The sequence below is a fragment of the Coturnix japonica genome, chromosome 1, assembly GCF_054131305.1.
Source record: "Coturnix japonica strain WE chromosome 1, WE-NBRP24, whole genome shotgun sequence".
Taxonomy (NCBI): Eukaryota; Metazoa; Chordata; class Aves; order Galliformes; family Phasianidae; genus Coturnix; species Coturnix japonica.
Genome location: NC_140663.1, coordinates 161224991 through 161243202, shown reverse-complemented (window position 1 = coordinate 161243202; position 18212 = coordinate 161224991). Strand labels below are relative to the sequence as shown.

The 18212-nt window shown below is 46.1% G+C and overlaps 2 protein-coding genes and 1 long non-coding RNA gene across 5 annotated transcripts in view; 1 reads left to right on the top strand and 2 right to left on the bottom strand.

The window, feature by feature from the left end:
• Positions 1–8200, bottom strand: part of SPATA13 (spermatogenesis associated 13) — a 130361-nt gene extending 122161 nt beyond the window's left edge. For all 3 annotated transcript variants that reach the window (XM_085555437.1, XM_015852092.3, XM_085555457.1), the window contains exon 1: positions 7650–8200. Coding sequence is in view for 2 of the 3 variants with exons in the window: in XM_015852092.3 (XP_015707578.1) it covers positions 7650–7727 (78 nt within the window). In the remaining variant the exon portion in view is untranslated. The remainder of the gene's footprint in view (positions 1–7649) is intronic.
• The window catches only part of LOC146762819 (uncharacterized), a 57571-nt gene continuing 42980 nt past the window's right edge, over positions 3622–18212 (top strand). Inside the window, exon 1 of the long non-coding RNA XR_014949055.1 lies at positions 3622–3956. This is a non-coding gene — a long non-coding RNA (uncharacterized LOC146762819). The remainder of the gene's footprint in view (positions 3957–18212) is intronic.
• LOC146762820 (uncharacterized) lies at positions 10292–14895 on the bottom strand (the record flags this gene model as incomplete). The annotated part of the gene is made up of 2 exons (XM_085511718.1): positions 10292–14577; positions 14680–14895. Coding segments are annotated over 2 exons (498 nt in total), but the record flags the coding sequence as incomplete, so codon positions are not given.

Sequence of the window (18212 nt, the reverse complement as noted above, 5' to 3'; positions counted from 1 at the left end):
AAGATAAAGGGTATTCTATAAAGAGGAATGAACTATCACCGTAGGAGGTTTCTACACACAGCACTAAGTTTGTGACTGCTCCTGTAGCAATAATTGTGGGAAGAGCTTTGGATATTGTTAAATGAGGCATTAAGTGGCTACGAGAGTTGCAATACCCCTACACTACCACGATTACCAGGCACTACACATCTGCACTGGAACAGAAACTGAATCTCATGTGTAAAACACATCGCTGCTCTATCATTCCATGATTTATTATTACCAGAGTCAACATCTCACATAAAGCAGGTTTGTTTCTTGCAGACAGAGCCTGACACTTCAGTTCTACAAGACACCTCCTCAGACCTCCCTCATACACTCACTTCTTTGCTTTGTTGCTGTGCCATCATCTTTTATGGTCTTCATAATGCTCAAATCAACACTTCTTTAACAGGGTCCTTGAATTCCCTGGGTTTCTAGCCATTCTCTTCGGGTGCTGCATTCAGTTTCTATGTATTGACTCTTTCCCTATTATTTCTCACCCAGGTTCATCTTGCAAGGCTATCGTCTCTATCCTCTAAAGTCTCACTGAGACAATAAAGGATGACTAAAGGTAAAGATTATGTCAACTAATAACTGCACAGATCTAAAATCAAAACATGCAGACATTATACCTGCTCAGGCCTAGAGCCTGCAAGTAGAAAGGTGATCCACCAATGCTTTTGAACAGTTTTGACTACCAGTGAGTTTGGTAAACTGGAGCTTGGCTTCCTCTGGCTGTGACACTTCTGATGAAGCACTAGACTCCACATTGGCAGATTCACCACACTGCCAACCTGTGATGTTACAATCACAGGCACTTGTCTTCTTCCATTTCCAGCTCTGTCAGATATGTGGTTAAGCCTGCTGATACCCAGATCTTTCCCAGCATGTTTTCTTACTGAAGAACAGTGATGAAAATCTCCCAGACAGAACCCTGGGTTATCCCTGGAACAATCTGCTCATCTCCTCTGCCTACAGCTAGCACAATGTAAGAGGCAGTGTTGAACTACAACAGGGCAGGGCACATTCAACACAATATACATGAACACAACGCAGCTTTCTGATTTCAATGGAGCTAAAACGATTCACACCAGCATTAGGACTGCCAAAGGTGCAAAAAGGCATTTCTAATAATTGCAAGACTTAAATCCAAAGCAGAACCTTGAAGTCCTCAGATACACAGCATAACCACTGAGTGAGGTACAGCTTAGTCCATCAGCATTCTGCACTGCTTTCCAGGGCAAACTGCCCTGCACAAGATGCAGCACAATACAGTAACTGAATCTGTTCCTCTCTCCTCTCAAAACTTTGAATGAGAAAGATGTTCTGACTCTGATCAGGATAAGCACTAGAGAAAGAATACATATTCATGCCCATAAAAAGCCATTGCCTTGTTTCAAAAGGCATTTCAGAGACCATTTTTCACATCCAGCAAATAAGCATAGAGATCATTCTAAGAGTCCAATCGGAGAACAGAACCAGCTCCTCAGGATTCTGATCACCCACCCCTTAACGATGGACAAATGAGCATAACAGGAATGTTTTGCAGGAACTGCCTGCAGAACTGACCAATGTTTGCATGAAATAGACAAAGAACTTCCAAATCTCCAGAAAACAGTAATGGCAAAATGTATGCAGCAAGTTGTTTGCCCAGCCGTAACCAGTGCTGTCCTACAAATGAAGAGACACCTCCTTCTGGGAATCACAGCACAGTTCAGCAGCTTTCACTTTGTCCTGTCTCTCTCTCTTCCTCTCAGCTCAGCTGCTGTAAAGGAAAAGAAGCTGAGAAGTGTTGTCACAAGCCATAAAATTAGAACAGAGTAAAAGAAAGTCCCAGTCAACAGACCACATCAAATCTAAAAGAGCTAGAACTGGTGCGGCTCAGAAGAAAAACAAATAAATGACCAGAGACGGCCCCTAGGCAAAGTACCCATTCTGAACTTTCCGTGTCTTCATTGAAGAGACAAAGGGTCAGCACACACAGCCAGAGCTGACCCACAGCAGTTTTGATTCTGTCATGCTGTTCTGAATGTTGGTCATTTGCGACACTGCAAATAATGGCCCCTTTTTGTCACTGCAAGAACAATAATACTGACACCAAAATGCTTTTCATGCCATTCAGTGCAAGTCACTGCAGGGATTTTGTTCTGCTTCATTCTTCTGTCCCGATTGCTGCAGTATTTCCCAGGACATCCGAAACATTTGGTTCTGTCCTTCTTCTCCCTTGTTCCAAATTGCACAACAATTTTGTTTACAGCTTATTTCTGGAAACAAGTGACTCCAGTCAGGCGGTTGCAGTCAGACAGCCCCAGCCAGGGACCACAGAGGATGGAGATGTTTGCTACCACCTGCTGGTGAAGTTGGGTTGGAGACTGAGTGATCATACAAACCTGTTTGCTTTTCTGCCTTTATTACCTGACCCCTTTTGAGTCATATTCGTTGAGGGGTTTGATATGAAGCTGAGAAAAATGCTGTTTTTGCTGTGCAGCAAGAAGCCAGAAAAGCTGGTTGTATTGTAGCATAAGTAACCAGGGAGAGATGAAGGGAGGGATTTCAGCTCTTTATGGATGAGCAAATCCATGGTAGCAATAACTCTCAGAAGCTGTGAAGCTCCCAGATATGTAATAAAAGGCAGAAAGTCTTGGTCTACCATCACAGCTTGAGGTATTGAAACTCTAGCGTTATTTCTTGGAGTAATAAGTCATCATCTCAGGAAGTACTTGCCTCTATGGCAGAAGCTCCCAAGTAAGGCATTCCCAAGTGTGGCAATGTCTGGCTGCTGAGAGAGTTTGCGGTCATAAACTACTACTGGTCAGATAATGCTTTGAAAAGTGAAGGGAGTTTGTATATCTTCTTTTTGGCTGCATCCCAAAGTGGCAAAAAGAACTGACAAATAAAGCAGGGTTCCATGCACCCAGGAGCAAAGAGACTCCTCATGTGTTAGTAAGCAAGGTTCACTGCAGCTGATGTAAAAACAGCTGCTGAACATATTGAAGAGGTCCTTAAAAACAGGTAGAAAAAGCTTTCAGGAGAGCAATTGCTGTTTCTGGATGCTTATCAAGTTTAGCAACTCTGTATTTAACAGAAATGAAGTTCAAGGAATAATGCACTACTCTGTTAAGCTGTAAACGACATCCAATTTAAAGAATAAAGTGACATGCTTCCTCACAGGTGCTGAGCATTCTCAGCTCCATCACCTCCTGACTTCATTAGGATCTGGGCAGCAAAGCAGCTCCTTGGAGCAATTCAAACTCTTCCCAGATTAAGCCCTAGAGTGATCCATTGCTGCATGTACCAGTTGTGCTGCCCTATTTCTGCCCTGCAGTTCAGGGGGACTGAATGAACATCACAGACCTGTCTGATTCTGTGCGTTTCTGGATGCGTTCTGAATCACATTCATATAAAGGTTTGGCAAGAGGCAGCTCCCAGGCAGAGAAGCTGTGCATTGCAACCCACTTTCCACAGCCCGCTCCTGCTCCACAGCCACCAGTAGGAATTTTTCTGTTTTCCTTATCACAGAAACTGTTCATTTTGTAGGACTGAAGCATCGTTCTCATATTCCCAGGAAGGAATCATCACCATTCCTTCACAACCATTCGGATGACAGGACTCTGCCCCAGCATCTGCAGCTGGCAGGGACAGTGAACCATTGTGCAGCATCTGAAAGTTGGCACTGTGCTTGTGCTGATTTCCAACAGCCTGCAAAGGGCCCCAAGCCCATTTATGTATCCGTGTCAGGCAGAGAGCAGCATCAAGCTGACAAAAGACCCCTGAGACAGGACAGTTCCCATCAGGTGAACTTCCTGAGCTCAAATAGAAAACCACAGAACTGCAGTTTTGTGTTCCCACCACCTCATAGAGTTCAAATGTTACCCAGCAAAACAGGACTGTAAGCAGGAAAGGAAAGTCAACGGGATTCACATGCAGCCAATTGAGTGAGTACACTCTGTATCTATACTTGTTTGTATCTTGTGAATTTGAACTGCACTCATCTAAGCAGAATCATAGAATCATTAAGGTTGGAAAAGACCTCTGAGACTGTCCAGTTCATGACTGTCCAACTCTTTAGCTTTCCTGAGCTACACTGAGTGAAGAGGAATTGTCTTGGGCCACGTTGGGTCACTCTTGGGTCAGTCTGAAAGCAGTGGCTCCTATTCCATGGATGCTACAACAGACATAAAGAGCACAGTAACTCTGTTTGGTAGAGCAAATTTTCAGCCACAAAACACTGCTTTTCAACATAGTTAACACCATTAGCTCTGCATTCTCACCAGCAATGAGCAAGAACCTGCATGGCACGCTCATCAAAATCTGCACCAGTGGAAGTGCCCTGCCACCGCCACTGCTGAAATGCACCACCCATTGCCTCACTGTGCTCACATCCACTGTTTGGTCTCCACAAATGTTCAGCAAACACTGATGAATGTCAGCAGGTGACATTTTTCCTGCATGCAGAAATTCTGTGACCTTTTATGCACTTCATATGCACTTCCATCTCAGATGTCATTCTGTCAGACCTCCCCTCTGCTGCCATCTGTCTCACGGCAACAAAATGTAATGGGGTATTGGTGAGAAGGTTCCATCTCTTCTGCCATACCACCAACATCCACCTCTGATGTTGTGAGCTATCATCATAAAAGTGGAGGCATTACTTTCAGAGCCCTTGTAAAATATATATTTAGTAACAAGACATTTTAACTTTTTCTGTTGGGTGGTGTTGGATGTTTCTGTCCTCTAGTTAGGAAATATGTGGTAGGCGTTTGTTGGTGTACCAATAGCTGTATGTTATCCCTTTTTAAATCAAGATGTGCGACACAAAGAGATGCAACTCTAGAATCTCCTACCCTTAGCGGAAAATGATGGAAAACACAACGGTGATTTACATGAGCAATATCTGAAAAGCCCTTCAGAGAGGAACTCTGGCTGAGCTGACAGCAGCCCTAGCCTGATCTGTGCAGTGCAGGCACATACATCATCACACAGCACTCAGCTCCTGCTCCTACCAGCTCCACACCCGCTGACAGCTTGAGAAGCGTCAGCAGCCAGTTGTCTGAGGAGAAGGCAAACAAGCAGAGCTGTGAGAAAGAGCAGCCTCATCCCCTCCTCCAGGCTTCAGAACAAAGATCCTTGTGGTTTATAATCAAGATGCTTCTCTCTTTGGTGTTCCAGGCCTGGTGCCTACTTGAAAAGGCGCGTTCAACCCTGAGCCCTTCTCACTTGTCAGCAGCCTTTCAGCTGTCACCTCCCTCAGCCTTCCTGTACTCATGCCCTCCCCCCACTTCTAATTAAACCAGTTTTTACAAAACAATATTTTGACAAAAGCAATGAGCTTCGTGCCCTACAGACCGTGAAATGCCTGCAACAGGAGTCCTGCCTTTATTCCACGGTTTATGAAATATCACATAAATGAATATTATACCTATAATCAGAGTGGGCTTTGGCCTGAATACTATTCGCCAGTATTTCTAATTAGAAATTAATTTCTGATAGAAATAAAAGCTGCATAGCAGAAGGATAACGATTTGGGACAAAGCTTGCACCACTCCTCCTGGCCTCAGGAGGTCTGCAGCACAAGCCCACATCCCACTGGCCTTGCCTGCTTTTCATGCTATGGTGCACGCAAAGGCAGAACATTTCACACTATCTCCAGGCTGGGCCACTACTTTTGAGAGAAAAGGGCTTAGTAGTCTGAAGGTAGATGTCTCTCCATCCTCCCTACTCCAGCAGTGATGTGACCTCTTCCAGCTTTGAAGGATTTCGGTTAACTCACAGTACCAGAGCTGTTCTGGCTGATATTGGGACATAAGCAAGGCAGGGTTGTGGGGAAAACATTTTTCATCAGCTTCCCACTATGAAAATAGAACATTTGTGTGCCTGAAACTATGTTGGATTTTTCCAGCTGTAAGAACTGATCAATAAAAATGTTGCCTCCCTCCATAAAGCCTTTCTTAAATTAAATTAGAAGGTTATTTTTTGCTTGTCAGCTTTACTGCTGGCTTGGCATCTCATTTGCTTTTCTGTGCTCACTTTTTCATATATTCTTACTTAGTTTACCAGTAAACATACCACATTTCAGGAAGATCTACTGCACCATAACTTCTTTTAACTTTTAATTTTGAGCATTTGCTCTTGGTTGTACATTGCATACACTGTCAAATAATATAAACTGCGCAAATAACAGAACAACTGGAGAACTGGAAAAGTGCAGCCATGTGCAGTTTTCAGTACTTGCTCATTTGTTCCAGAGGGTTTTACTCTGATGCACTTACATCTTGTGGCCCTCATCAACAGAATGATGAGAAAAATGAGCAACAGAATGCAGCACTGGGTTGAGTTACAGCCAAATCCACATCTGCAGAGTACCAAAAGCCCACGAGCCAGGAGCAGGAAGGAGCACCACAGCATGCCATGATCTCAGACCATTTCCCATTGCAGTACCCTCCTCTATATGCCCATATATATATATACTTAAGAAAAATCATGTGACATTCCTTTCATGTGAATTTTATTCCAAAGTCACTTTGCCCCAGCAGATGATTTTTATTTAGGGTATTATGCTACAAATAGTACAGATCTGGTCTGTAGCTGCACTGTGCCAGGCACCTTAAAGAACTTCCTGTAACAGATTCTGAGCTGTGTCTGCCTCACAGGCCAAAAGGAAGGACAGGTCAAAGTCTGAGAAGGGGATACAGCAGAGGTATATGACAACTACCTACACAGTGTAGTGAATCATGCGGAGCTGAAGCAAGAGCAGTTACCCTGCTCTGTCACAGTATCTAGTTTCTCCTAATTGGCTCACAGCTTAAATGCCTAAAAACAGATAAAGGTAACCGTCCTATAGCCATCGCTCTGCAAATAATTGAGTTTCAAATGAAGTTTTTAACGTAGCACTTCACAAGATAGCAGGTGGGTTCATTCTCCAGCTGTACTACCATGAAAGCACACACTCACCAACAGAGAAAGGAAAGGCAATGCAGTCTGCCCCAGCTCATCCTGACGATGCTGGGATCCACAAGATGAGACAGGAATACATGTCTCAAAGAAATGAAGATCTAAATCTCTGAATGGGAATAACAGCTGATATGCAAAGCAGCTCCAGCTTCTGCCAAATTTTATCACAACCGCATGTCAGGTAATTTGTGTCTGTAGAGCTGTTGGGCTTTTTTGCTTCAAATCCTTTATTGTTAGGATGCAAATTTTCTGAATTTATCATACCTTGGTACAACTCACATATCCTTTTAATCCTCGTTATCCAGGAAGCTTGAAAGTTTTCTGCAAACACAGTTCTCTCCTTACAGAAATGAGTAACTTTGTGTGTTTATACCCCTCTGCATTTGCTGTCGCTGTAAATACAGTAGCATTTCCAGACTGAAATGAGGAAAGTGTCTATGCGTTTGAATATTTGGAAAGTCAGATGACAGAAGCTTTAAAAGGCAACTAGTAATCTGTTCTCCAGGCTCAGATCCTTTTAGTCTGACTAGTTCCAACCAGTCACGTATACGCCATTTTGCAGTGCAGCTCCTTTAAAACGTTATCACTCCCCTTAAAATTTTGTCAACATGGCTCACAACTTAAATTGCCATTCCCTGTGCTGCCAGCGTGGCTGTGCAATGCATATCTGAGCTTACCTTCCATGTGACGGAGGGGCAGGCTGCCAAGGTGAAGGTAACTTTCTCTGTCACTACATTGAAGGTGACACGAAACATGGTTTGTATTCCAGCAGCTTCAGATCCACGGTAGAAATCCCTGGTGACGGTCACACTGCTCACTTGTGTACATGCTGCCAGGCTCCTGTCACGCTGTGCTATACATGCAGCAAACCCATAACGTTATGATCAAAGCTGAAGCCTGAAACAGCTGTAAGGGTCCAGCTTTTCCCAGCAGCCTCACTCCTGTGTGTCAGGACTAATCAGATTAGCTGGTTTTACTTGTCTGAGTTGGGACTAACAGGTTAGCACAACAGTTTGGGTGGGGGAAGGGAGCAGCAAATAAATCAAATTAGGGCATTTACTAAGCAGCTGAGATTTCCTTCCTGCTCGCCTTTGTCTCTTTACAAGACTCACACAGAGCCAGGACAATGCACTGCAAAAATGGAGCTTTGTTTTAGAGCAGCTCTTTGTCTAGGGGAATTTCTCTAATTTTGCCTTGATGTGATTCGTTTTTGGTTGCCAGCGATCACCAACAGGAGATCTCTCCCCGAGTGGCCTGGATGCTGTGCAGATAAACAAGTCCCACGCAGAAAAGACAAGCACTGTGCTTTTTTCATCCCACACTACCACCAAGGCAACACACTGTCTGTGCCAAGCGATCGGTCACATGGGCTTCTCTGCACAGGGCTGGGAAATGGGGGTCACAGACAGACATACTGCAAAACTAGGGAGAGCACAGGACAATGAGCAAGTGATGAACGCCAACCCACTTCAACCAGAGAACTTTACGCCCTTCTGACTGAGGCAGATCTATCTTTGGGTGAATGAAAATGAAGAAGACAAAAGAAGGAAAGCAAATCAAGTAGTATAGGAGCTCCTTTCCTGCCATTATTAGTGGCTGACTGAATGCATGAGCTCTGCATTACCTGATGTGGGAGACACTGTGAAAGGAAGATGTTTCCCTGATGAACAGAGAAGGTGCAGTCAGCTCTGCCTGATATCATCAGATAACACTACTAGCACACAAAGACAGAATTAGTTTGGAAAACATCTCTCATCTGTATTTAACCTTCCAAAAAATAGGTCTATACTTCTAGCTAATTTCCTCCCCTGCCAGTGGAAGAAGATGGGTAGGATCAACTGCCCTCAGCAACTGCCTCTTTCTCACCATTTACGAAAGAAAAGGATCCCAAATGTTGTCATTTCAGAAGAAAATGACAGGACATGAGATCAATACGTTCCTTCAAAATTTCTATTAAGGGTTCACAGATGCAGTTTCTTTCTCCAGCTTGCTCAGTGAGACTGCTCTGTGACTCTAGGCAGTTGTTAGCTGGGGTGAGGAGGTCATCAAAATGTCCTGAGTTCTGCTAACTAGTAATGATTCTATGAGTGACAGTTCATGATGTTGGAAAGAGGCCATTCTGAGAACCTCTTCTTGTCACCAATGAATTCCCACATTCATACAGCAGTCTTATTGGCACTGGACAGATTACGGTACTGTAAACTCCTCAGGGCAACATTTTATTTATTCTACATATAGCCCCAAACTTATGCCTGAGTACTAGCAGGACCTCTGGAGCATTGCTGCATTGTCAGTCAAGCTCAGCATATTAAAACAAGCCTGTGCTGAGATCAGCCATTCTTATCTACTACCTTAAAGTATTAAGAGAAGGTACTCCTCAGATATATTTTCTTCTGTTAATGCAAAGACATGCGTAATACTTTTATTTAAAACATGTACTTTCAATACACTGAATACACTAATGTGACAAATTACATAGGACAATCACAGCTGGGAGCTTAGTGACAAGTACTACTTTATGGCATACTTAGAAATGCCCACTATGGATCATTACTCCACTTCCCTTTCCCTCCAATACTATCTATATGCCAGCATGCATCCTGTTCTTTCATGACACCCTACACTTTTCATGTTTCTCAAAGAAACAATGAGATCCAGCAGCATATCTCAGCGTGGCAACATTGATTCTGAGCTCCATCCAAAAAGGCAAATTACCTGTCAGCTCTAGCAAACAAGATTAACTGAGACAGCAATATTCTGTGCTCTTCCCATAGACAGACGTGGCTTTCATGCTGTGAAATTTATGTAGTATTGCATCCTAATAGTGTCCTACAGGTCAGCAGTGTAACTCTCCTCTGGATACTCAGCACTGTGCTCATTTTTGGGCCCCTCACTACAGGAAAGACACTGAGGTGCTAGAGTGTGCTCAGAGAAAGTCAACAGAGCTGTGAGGGGTCTGGAGCACAAGTCTTATAAAGAGCAGCTGTAGGCTGTAGCAACTGTAGGACATTAGGAATAAATTCTTTACTGTGTGGGAGGTAAGACACTGGCAGAGGTTGCCCAGCAAGGTTACGGATGCCCTGTCTGTGGAAGTGCCCCAGGCCAGGTTGGATGGGGCTGCGAGCAACCTGATCTAGTGGGAAGTGTCCCTTCCTACAGCAGAGAGGATGGAACTAGGTGATGTCAAGGTCCCTTCCAACCCAAACTGTTCTGTGATCCTGTCATATATAGATGCATTAATACTCAGAGACGACAAAAACAAGGAAACACTCCCCAAAAAAGTTTGTGGTATTGATAATATGAGATGGAAGAAGCACTGTGGGTTTAATGAATCAGAAAGTTTATTTTGAAGAGATATATACATGTACTTTAATTCTGTGATAGCTTGTCAGTGGTTGTCTGGGGTTCAAGGAAAGAAAGCTGACATTCTTCATCGCTCGTAAACTTTCATCCCTGGTTTCAGGAGCATGCTCAGTTACGGTCCTTGCCTTCTCTTCTGGATGTAGTGTCTCAGGTATTTCTCAGTTGGGTCCGCTCATCTTTTATAGTTTCTTATCCGTTCCTTATCTTCAAAGCTCAATTGTACACAGTCCATATGGTCCCTCAGAATGCTGATGTATGTTATATTCAAGATCTGGACTTCATCCTAAGGCTGGCAGACATAAACAGCTGTATTCTAAGGAGAATGTCCGTGTAGGTAGGTCTGTGGTGGAGTGTGTAGCTGGGAGATGCTCTGGAGCTGACACTGTCCATGCAGTGTGGATCATCAGATCCTGTAGGACCACAGAGCGGTGCAGAGCGGTGCGTGTGCTTTCCTCATGCTTCGGCCGGTGCCTTGTCCAGGCGCAGACATGGGCGGATAAGCAGCTGCCTGTGCTGACCTCTCCCCTCACTCGATTGCTCATCTGCCAGCCATTTCCATGTCCATGCTTTGAAAGGGAAACTACAAACAATAACTCTAGTGCCTGCACCTGCAGTGGTGCCAGGGCTCAGCAGATGGTAAGAAACGTTGAGGTTAGGGCAGGGGGATATTTGGGAGCTTTCAAGGTCCCTAAGGAACTAGAATGCATACTGTTTATGGCTGACTTATCTGTTCTCTATGACAGAGTGCAAACCAGTAGATAGCTGAGGATAGGCGCGTGTCCTCCTCTGGCTCCATATCTGTGTGAATGCCTATCTGGAAGGCAGATGGGAAGGAAGAAAAAAGAAGAGACAAGCCCTGGTACCCTGTGCTGCCCTACCCTGCATTGCCCAGCTAACTGCGTTGCTGGTCTGCCAGTCATTTCCACGTCCATGCTTTGAAAGTGTCACTGCAAACAATAACTCTAGTAGTAACACCTGCAGTAGGGTCTGGAATCAGCAAAATGGTATAAAACATTGGGGCAGGGGGATCTTGGGGAGCTTCCAAGGTCCTTTAGGAACTAGAAGGGGTACTGTTTGTGGCTGACTTATCCGTTCTGTATGTCAGTGTGGAGACCAACAGATAGCTGAGGACAGGCACGTCTCCTCCTCTGGCTCCATCTTTGGAAACTCATCTGGAAGGCAGATGGGAAGGAAGAAAGGAGCAGAGACCTGTCCTGGTACCCTGTACTGCCCTCCCCAGCATTGCCCTGCTCACTGCGTTGCTGGTCTGCCAGCCATTTTCATGTCCATGCGTTGGTAGGGCCACAGCAATCAATAACTCTAGTGCCATCACCTACAGTGGGGCCAAGGCTCAGCAAAGTGGTATAAAACATTGGGATGAGGGAGGGATTTCTTGCGGAGTTTCCAAGGTCCCTTAGGAACTAGGAGGTGTACTGTTTGTGGCTGACTTATCTGTTATGTCAGCGTGGAGACCAGTAGATAGCTGAGGATAGGTGCGTGTCCTCCTCTGGCTCCATCTTTGTTTGGATACACATCTGAAAGGCAGATGGGAAGGAAGAAAAAAACAGAGACAAGCCCTGGTACCCTGTGCTGCTCTCCGCAGCACTGCCCTGCTCACTGCTTTGATGATCTGGCAGTCATTTTCGTGTCCATGCTTTGAAAGTGCCACTGCAATCAATAAATCTAGTAGTAACACCTGCAGTAGGGTCTGGAATCAGCAAAATGGTATAAAACACTGGGGCAGGGGGATCTTGGGGAGCTTCCAAGGTCCTTTAGGAACTAGAAGGGGTACTGTTTGTGGCTGACTTATCCGTTCTGTATGTCAGTGTGGAGACCAGTAGATAGATGAGGATAGGCACGTCTCCTCCTCTGGCTCCATCTTTGGAAACTCATCTGGAAGGCAGATGGGAAGGGAGAAAGGAGCAGAGACCTGTCCTGGTACCCTGTACTGCCCTCCCCAGAATTGCCCTGTTCACCAGGTTGCTGGTCTGCCAGCCATTTTCATATCCATGCGTTGGTAGGGCAACCGCAATCAATAACTCTACTGCCATCACCTGCAGTGGGACCAAAGCTCCGCAAAGTGGTATAAAACATTGCAGTGAGGGAAGAGAGACCTTGTGGATCTCCCAACATCCCATAGGACCTGGAAGGGGTACTGTTTGTGGTTGACTTATCTGTTGTGTCAGTGTGGAGACCAGTAGATAGCTGAGGATAGGTGCGTGTCCTCCTCTGGCTCCATCTTTGTTTGGATACACATCTGAAAGCCAGATGGGAAGGAAGAAAACAACAGAGACAAGCCCTGGTACCCTGTGCTGCTCTCTCCAGCATTGCCCTGCTCACTGCTTTGCTTGTCTGGCAATCATTTCCGTGTCCATGCATTGAAAGGGCCACTGCATTCAATAGGTCTGGTGCCAGCACCTGCAGTGGGGCCATGGCTCAACAAAGTGGTATAAAATGTTAGGGTGAGAGCAGGGGGATCTTGCTGAGCATCCAGCATCCCTTAGTTACTAGAAGGGGTACTGTTTGTGGATGACTTATCCGTTCTGTATGTCAACATGGAGACCAGTTGAGAGCTGAGGATAGGTGCGTGTCCTGCTCGGGCTCCAACTCTGAATGCAAATCTGGAAGGCAGATAGGAAGGAAGAAAGGAGCAGAGACATGCCCTGGTTCCCTGTGCTGCCCTCCCCGTCATTGCAATGTTCACCAGGTTGCTGATCTGCCAGCCATTTCCATGTCCATGCAATGAAAGGGCCACTGCAATCAATAACTCTAGTGCCATCACCTGCAGTGTAGCCAGAAATCAGCAAAATAGTATAAAACACTGGGATGAGGGCTGGGGCATCTTGTGGAGCCTCCAACATCCCTTAGGAACTAGAGTGCATACTGTTTGTGGCTGACTTATCTATTCTGTATGACAGAGTGCAGACCAGTTCAGAGCTGAGGATAGATGCATGTCCTCCTCTGGCTCCATCTTTGTTTGGATGCCCATCTGGAAGGCAGATAGGAAGGAAGAAAGGAGCAGAGACATCCCCTGGTTCCCTGTGCTGCCCTCCCCAGCATTGCCCTGCTCACTGCGTTGCTGGTCTGCCAGCCATTTTCATGTCCATGTGTTGGTAGGGCCACAGCAATCAATAACTCTAGTGCCATCACCTGCAGTGGGGCCAAGGCTCAGCAAAGTGGTATAAAACATTGGGATGAGGGCAGGGATTTCTTGCGGAGTTTCCAAGGTCCCTTAGGAACTAGGAGGTGTACTGTTTGTGGCTGACTTATCTGTTGTGTCAGCGTGGAGACCAGTAGATAGCTAAGGATAGGTGCGTGTCCTCCTCTGGCTCCATCTTTGTTTGGATACACATCTGAAAGGCAGATGGGAAGGAAGAAAAAAACAGAGACAAGCCCTGGTACACTGTGCTGCTCTCCGCAGCACTGCCCTGCTCACTGCTTTGATGATCTGGCAGTCATTTCCGTGTCCATGCATTGAAAGGGCCACTGCAATCAATAGGTCTGGTGCCAGCACCTGCAGTGGGGCCAAGGCTCAACAAAGTGGTATAAATCATTGGGGTGAGAGCAGGGGGAACTTGCTGAGCATCCAGCATCCCTTAGTTACTAGAAGGGGTACTGTTTGTGGATGACTTATCTGTTATGTCAGTGTGGAGACCAGTAGATAGCTGAGGACTGGTGCGTGTCCTCCTCTGGCTCCATCTTTGTTTGGATACACATCTGAAAGCCAGATGGGAAGGAAGAAAAAAGCAGAGACAAACCCTGGTACCCTGTGCTGCTCTCTCCAGCATTGCCCTGCTCACTGCTTTGCTTGTCTGGCAATCATTTCCGTGTCCATGCATTGAAAGTGCCACTGCAATCAATAGGTCTGGTGCCAGCACCTGTAGTGGGGCCAAGGCTCAACAAAGTGGTATAAAATGTTAGGGTGAGAGCAGGGGGATCTTGCTGAGCATCCAGCATCCCTTAGTTACTAGAAGGGGTGCTGTTTGTGGATGACTTATCTGTTATGCCAGTGTGGAGACCAGTAGATAGCTGAGGACTGGCGTGTGTCCTCCTCTGGCTCCATCTTTGTTTTGATACACATCTGAAAGCCAGATGGGAAGGAAGAAAAAAACAGAGACATGCCCTGGTACCCTGTGCTGCCCTCCCCAGCATTGCCCTGCTCACTGCGTTGCTGGTCTGGCAGTCATTTCCGTGTCCATGCATTGAAAGTGCCACTGCAATCAATAGGTCTGGTGCCAGCACCTGTAGTGGGGCCAAGGCTCAACAAAGTGGTATAAAATGTTAGGGTGAGAGCAGGGGGAATTTGCAGAGCATCCAAGGTCCCTTAGTTACTAGAAGGGGTACTGTTTGTGCCTGACTTATCTGTTCTGTATGACAGTGCAGACCAGTTGAGAGCTGAGGATAGGCATGTGTCCTGCTCAGACACCATCTTTGTGTGGATGCCCATCTGGAAGGCAGACAGGAAGGAAGAAAGGAGCAGAGACATGCCCTGGTTCCCTGTGCTGCCCTCCCCAGCATTGCCCTGCTCACCGGGTTGCTGGGCTGCAAGTCATTTTCATGTCATTGCATTGAGAGGACCACTGCAATCAATAAGTCTAGTGACAGCACCTGCAGTGGGGCCAAGGCTCAACAAATGGTATAAAACATAGGGTTGAGGGTAGGGGGATCTTGGGGAGCTTTCAAGGTCCCTTAGGAGCTAGAACGGGCTCTGCTTGTGGGTGACTTATCTGTTCTGTATGTCAGCGTGGAGACCAGTAGATAGATGAGGATAGGCACGTGTCCTCCTCTGGCTCCATCTTTGGATACCCATCTGGAAGGCAGATGGGAAGGAAGAAAGGAGCAGACATGCCCTGGTACCCTGTGCTGCCCTCCCCAGCATTGCCCTGCTCACTGCGTTGCTGGTCTGGCAGTAATTTCCACATCTGTGCATTGATAGGGCCACTGCAAACAATAACTCTAGTGCCAGCGCCTGCAGTGGGGCCAAGGTTCACCAAAGTGGTATAAAATGTTCGGGTGAGGGAAGGGAGTTCTTGTGGTGCTCCCAACATCCCTTAGTTACTAGAAGGGGTACTCTTTGTGGCTGACTTATCTGTTCCGTATGACAGAGTGCAGACCAGTAGATAGCTGAGGATAGGCGAGTGTCCTGCTCAGGCTCCATCTTTGGATGCCCATCTGAAAGGCAGATGGGAAGGAAGAAAAAAGCAGAGACATGTCCTGGTACCCTGTGCAGCCCTCCCCAGCATTGCCCTGCTCACTGCGTTGCTGGTCTGCCACTCATTTCCGTGTCCATGCACTGAAAAGGCCACTGCAATCAATAGGTCTAGTTGCAGCACCTGCAGTGGGGCCAAGGATCAACAAAGTGGTATAAAACGTTGGAGTGAGGTAAGGGAGATCTTGTGGAGCTCCCAGCATCCCTTAGTTACTAGAAGGGATACTGTTTGTGGCTGACTTATCAGTTCTGTATGTCAGTGTGGAGACCAGTTGAGAGATGAGGATAGGCACGTGTCCTACTCAGGCTCCATGTTTGTTTAGATGCCCATCTGGAAGGCAGATGGGAAGGAAGAAAGGAGCAGTGACAAGCCCTGGTTCCCTGTGCTGCCCTCCCCAGCACTTCCCTGCTCACCTGTTTCTGAGGAGCTTCCACGGTCCTCTAGGACCAATGTGGGTTATAGTATGGGAAATACTCATCTGTCCTGTAGATCACAATCCTCTTGTGGGGAGATGAATCAGGGTGAGGACTAGAGCATCTTGCCGTCTTGCTTTGTCCCTGACGCTCTGTGTCCCTGTCCCCATGTATGGCTGTGAGGCAGAGGAGGAGCAGCCAACATCCATCCCCATGGACTGCTTCTGCCTTGACCACAGCCCTTGGTCAGTCCGGTGCTCCGTGGCATCTCTGGCTGGCACTGCCCTTCTGGTCAGCATTCCAGGCTGCTGTGACACCAAGCTCACTCTGGAACACAGCCCCCACCAGTGTTGTGCTCTTATGACATGGCTGTCATAGCTGCAGGGTGGTTCCTGGAGCTGGCGGTTGCCCCTGGTGATGTGACTGTGACATAGCAGGCTTGGTGCTGCCTGGGATGCAGCTGCTGCCTTCTGCTGTCCGTATAATAAAAAAAGCAATGAGTTGTTCTTGAGTTGGTGCCTGATGGCACTTGTGCCTTGTGAATATGAAGATCACAGTCATTCCCTTTCTCCCAGCTCCATGGGAAGCTAGACAGGAGGTGATGAGAGGGAGGGGGAGCAGGGCCCTATAGCACAGCAGTGGGAGGAGTGATTTTTCCTTCCCAGATTCCATGCAAATGTGGCTGAGCACTTGTTGATTGCCATTGGTTCCTATGACAGAAAGGAGCACTTCTGATCTTGTCCTAACCACGAGGCCCTGGAAACATGCTTCCCATCACCAGTAGCTCCTCTAAGCCTTTCCCGTGGTTCCCAGGTTTGCACATTGCCAAGCCAGTGATAAGGCCGTGCCCTGTGAGAGTTGGCTGGGTGCAGCCCTGCTGCCAAGGCCCTGCCTGTGCATCTGCTCATATACCATGATGGAGGACGTTCCTATTCCCCCACCATGGGCCACTGCAGCCTCTGACCTACCTGTGGCACCAGCTGCTGAGGGACTCCCTGTCCTACAGCATTACAGTCTCTGTCCCTTTTCCAAAAGCATGAAGAGTAATTCTTTCTCTGGTGTTGTCGTGGCCAAAATGCAGAACCCAACACTTGGCCCTATCAAAACTCAAACAGTTAACCTTGGTTCATCGATCCAGTCTATCCAGGCTCCTCTGTAGTGCCTTTCTCCCCACTGGCAGATCAACAGTGTCTCCCAGCTTGGTGTCATCTGCAAACCTACCAAGGGTGCACTCAATCCCCTTGTCAAGATCTTTAATAAAGATGTTAAATAGGTCAATATTCAAGTATTTGGTTTTACTTCTTTTTCTACTTCCACATGACATTTGGAACTCCATAGATTTCTGTTACTACAAAAAAGGAGTTGAACTCATTTTCCTTGTACGGTCGTCTCTGGTAAGGCTCTTGCATATCAAAATATTTTTGGAAGTAATATTCTGCTACTTTACAAAACTCTTTTAAATGTTAGGATTGTTTCTTGTATGGTGCTTTACTGTTGAGGTTCTATGTGGATGAAAACCATGAGTTTGTGTAGACTGTGTGGGTAGACCGCAATTTGTGCACACCCAAGAAAAAGATCCATATAGACACATTACTGAAAGCAGTGAGTCCTAGTGGTGAAAAAAAGGACTCTAATGTGTAGCCTTGCAGTAGAACAGCTTGCTTGCCGTCATGGAGGAAGCCTGTAGTAACTTCAGGAAGTGAATTGTGACACCTTCCATAGCTCAGCTCAGCTCCTCGCCTCCAAGGCTTCCCTCCGTAGTGTTTGAGAGAGGGAACTTTGTGTCATAACATTTCTAGTTTGAAAGGAGACATCTGCTGTAATGTACTTGGAAGGTTAGTAATGCCACTAACAACCAAACTAAATAAATGACAATGTATGTGTCAGAAAGATGCCCATAATCCTTTGGGAAATTTGAACGTGAGAGTACATTTATATCAGAGCAGTTGAGCTATCATCACCAGAAATCTTCAATTTGATCAAATAATTTCAGTAACATCTTTGGAAAAAGATTGTATCTTTGTAGCTCTAACATTCCTTTTTTGATAACCACTGATAGAAAAGGGTCTAATCTGGGGATTAATTGTCCAACTGAGAAACATTACGTGTTCTTGATTCCTTTAACAAAAGAATAAATTCAAACATTTTGAATCTAATTTTATAACATTTTAAAGAAAAACAATTAAACTTCCAAAACAAACCCAAATGGGCAGACAATCATCTATCTACAGTTCCACAAATAATTCAGAAACAA